The sequence below is a fragment of the Triticum dicoccoides genome, chromosome 2A (assembly GCF_002162155.2).
Source record: "Triticum dicoccoides isolate Atlit2015 ecotype Zavitan chromosome 2A, WEW_v2.0, whole genome shotgun sequence".
Taxonomy (NCBI): domain Eukaryota; kingdom Viridiplantae; phylum Streptophyta; class Magnoliopsida; order Poales; family Poaceae; genus Triticum; species Triticum dicoccoides.
The window spans coordinates 68,198,493-68,200,904 of record NC_041382.1 but is presented as its reverse complement, the minus strand read 5'-3'; the positions used below and the strand labels follow the sequence as shown (position 1 = coordinate 68,200,904).

Genomic DNA, 2,412 nt, shown 5'->3' with positions numbered 1-2,412 from the left:
TTCCCTTCACAACATCTTCTATTGGAGATGCTCTTAGAACTGCGTGAGTTCTATAGCATTTGTGAAGAAAAAAGATGAAGAGCAGCAACCATCGATCATCGAACAGCTATCAGATGGATGGCCACTTGGCCACCACAATAGCCGCCATCTGCCTAGGAATGTCTAAGGTTTCCAGCCTGCTTGTCCAGCTGTTTACAGTATGCGTACATCCGTGCACAACACTTTGTCAAATAATGTAGAGAAATACTTTTTTGCGGGATTAATATAGAGAAGTTGACTTTGGACAAAGCTATACCTTAAAATAATGTAGAAGGGGGGAAGTATTATTTGTTTCAAATACTTATAGGAAGTAAGAGTACGATGCTTTTGAGCAATCAAAAGAAAAGACTACGTAGGTTGTGAATTTCGTTGACTTGGATGCACTGCATGGATGATACATGGCTACTTGCTAATATCCAAGTCAATTCCCTGCAAAATGATTCTGCAACAGCTGGTTAATTTCAACTCGAGGATAGAACTTCTGGTTAATTTTACTCTATCCATGATACATGCGTTCACGATGTACTCCGCGATGCACTCTGCGAGTTGCAGCAATACGACAAACCAGAGAAAGAACCGCGCTAGCGGATGGAGTTGAACACAAAACCCTTCCTCAACACACACACACACACACACACACAATCCAGGAGTGGCCAAGCCTGCGAGCGGCTATATATATCTTCATGGAATGCAGGGCATGCGCATTACACCCGAATCCATCACAAAAGTTCATCTGCTATACCAAATACAGGTAGTGGTCATGGCGTCTTCATCTCTATTAGTGGTGTTGCTCCTGTGCCTGGCCGCGGCGGTGTCCGCCCAGCTGTCGCCGACGTTCTATGATTCGTCGTGCCCCGGGGCGCTTTCCACCATCAAGAGCGCCGTGGATGCCGCCGTGAGCAGCAACCCCCGCATGGGCGCGTCCCTGCTCCGGCTGCACTTCCACGACTGCTTTGTCCAAGCAAGTTCCTCACATACCACTTCCATCTGTAGCCTGGCTAACCTTGTTTTTGTTTCGGTTTTGTTCATTTGCTAAACATCAGTGCCAGTGGTTAACCGTGCATATATAAATGTTGCATGGCTACGTACACGCAGGGCTGTGACGCGTCCGTTCTGCTGTCTGGCAACGAGCAGAACGCAGGCGGGAACGCGGGATCGCTGCTTGGCATGGACCTCATCCAGAAAATCAAGGACTTGGCGGAAGCCGCGTGCGACAACAACAAGCGCACCCTCATCGTCTCCTGCGCCGACATCCTCGCCGTCGCGGCCCGTGACTCCGTCGTCGCGGTACGAAGCGACCACCTTAATTTGCTCGCATGGCGAAGCGCCTAGTAGACCTGTCAGTTTGTGCACGTTCACGGAAACATAATAAATCAATTTTATTTTGCTGGCGCATATACAGTTGGGAGGGCCGTCGTGGACGGTTCAACTCGGGAGAAGGGACTCCACCACGGCTAGCGTGACACTGGCCAACAACGACCTGCCTCCGTCGTCCTTGGACGTCGCCGGCCTCAACACCAGATTCGCCGCCAAGGGGTTCAGCTCGATCGATATGGTCGCCCTCTCTGGTGCCCACACGGTTGGGCGGGCGCAGTGCAAGAACTTCAGGAACCGGCTCTACAACGAGGCCAACATTGATCCGGACTACGCCGCGAAGCTCAAGGCCAACTGCCCCCAGCCAACTGGCTCCGGCGACAGCAACCTGGCACAGCTGGACGACACCCCGACACCCGTTAACGCAGACTCGTTCGACAACGGCTACTTCGTCAACCTCCAGCTCAACAAGGGGCTTCTGCACTCCGACCAGGTGCTCTACACCGTTGGCGCCGGCGGTGCCACCGAGAACATCGTCGACAGCTTCGCGGCTAACCCGGAGACGTTCTGGAACGCCTTCGCCTCGGCCATGGTGAAGATGGGGAACCTCAGCCCGTTGACTGGCTCCCAGGGAATGGTCAGGCGCACCTGCTCGAGCACCAAGGCGAACTAAGAGTCGTCCTTGGCACCAAAATGATAGCGTGAACCATGTCTTTTTCTTTTTTTAAATAGCACAGTGGCCGTCTAATGCGAGGACATCATATTTTACTCTTCCAAAAATGTTTATTATTTATTTGTTGTTGACATTGATAAATTTTCATAGATGTAGCATTGATATTTATTTTGTATATGAATATATAATTATGTTGGTAATAAATGCAATAAGAACTACAAAATACTCTCCCCGGTCCTTTTTACTTCGCGTATTAGATTTAGATCAAGTCAAACTTTACAAAGTTTGACCAAATATATATTAAAAAATATGAACATTTACCATACCGAATATATATTCCATAAAAACTACATTTCATAATGAATCTAACAATATTGATTGGGCAT

General features: G+C 48.9%; 1 protein-coding gene across 1 annotated transcript; it reads left to right on the top strand.

Moving 5' to 3' along the window:
* The first annotated feature begins 799 nt into the window (after nucleotides 1-799).
* On the top strand, nucleotides 800-2,026 carry LOC119358967 (peroxidase 2-like). The gene is made up of 3 exons (XM_037625335.1): nucleotides 800-1,000; nucleotides 1,135-1,326; nucleotides 1,442-2,026. Exons 1-3 carry the CDS (start codon nucleotides 800-802, stop codon nucleotides 2,024-2,026), a joined length of 978 nt encoding a protein of 325 aa, XP_037481232.1.
* The last annotated feature ends 386 nt before the right edge of the window (nucleotides 2,027-2,412 follow it).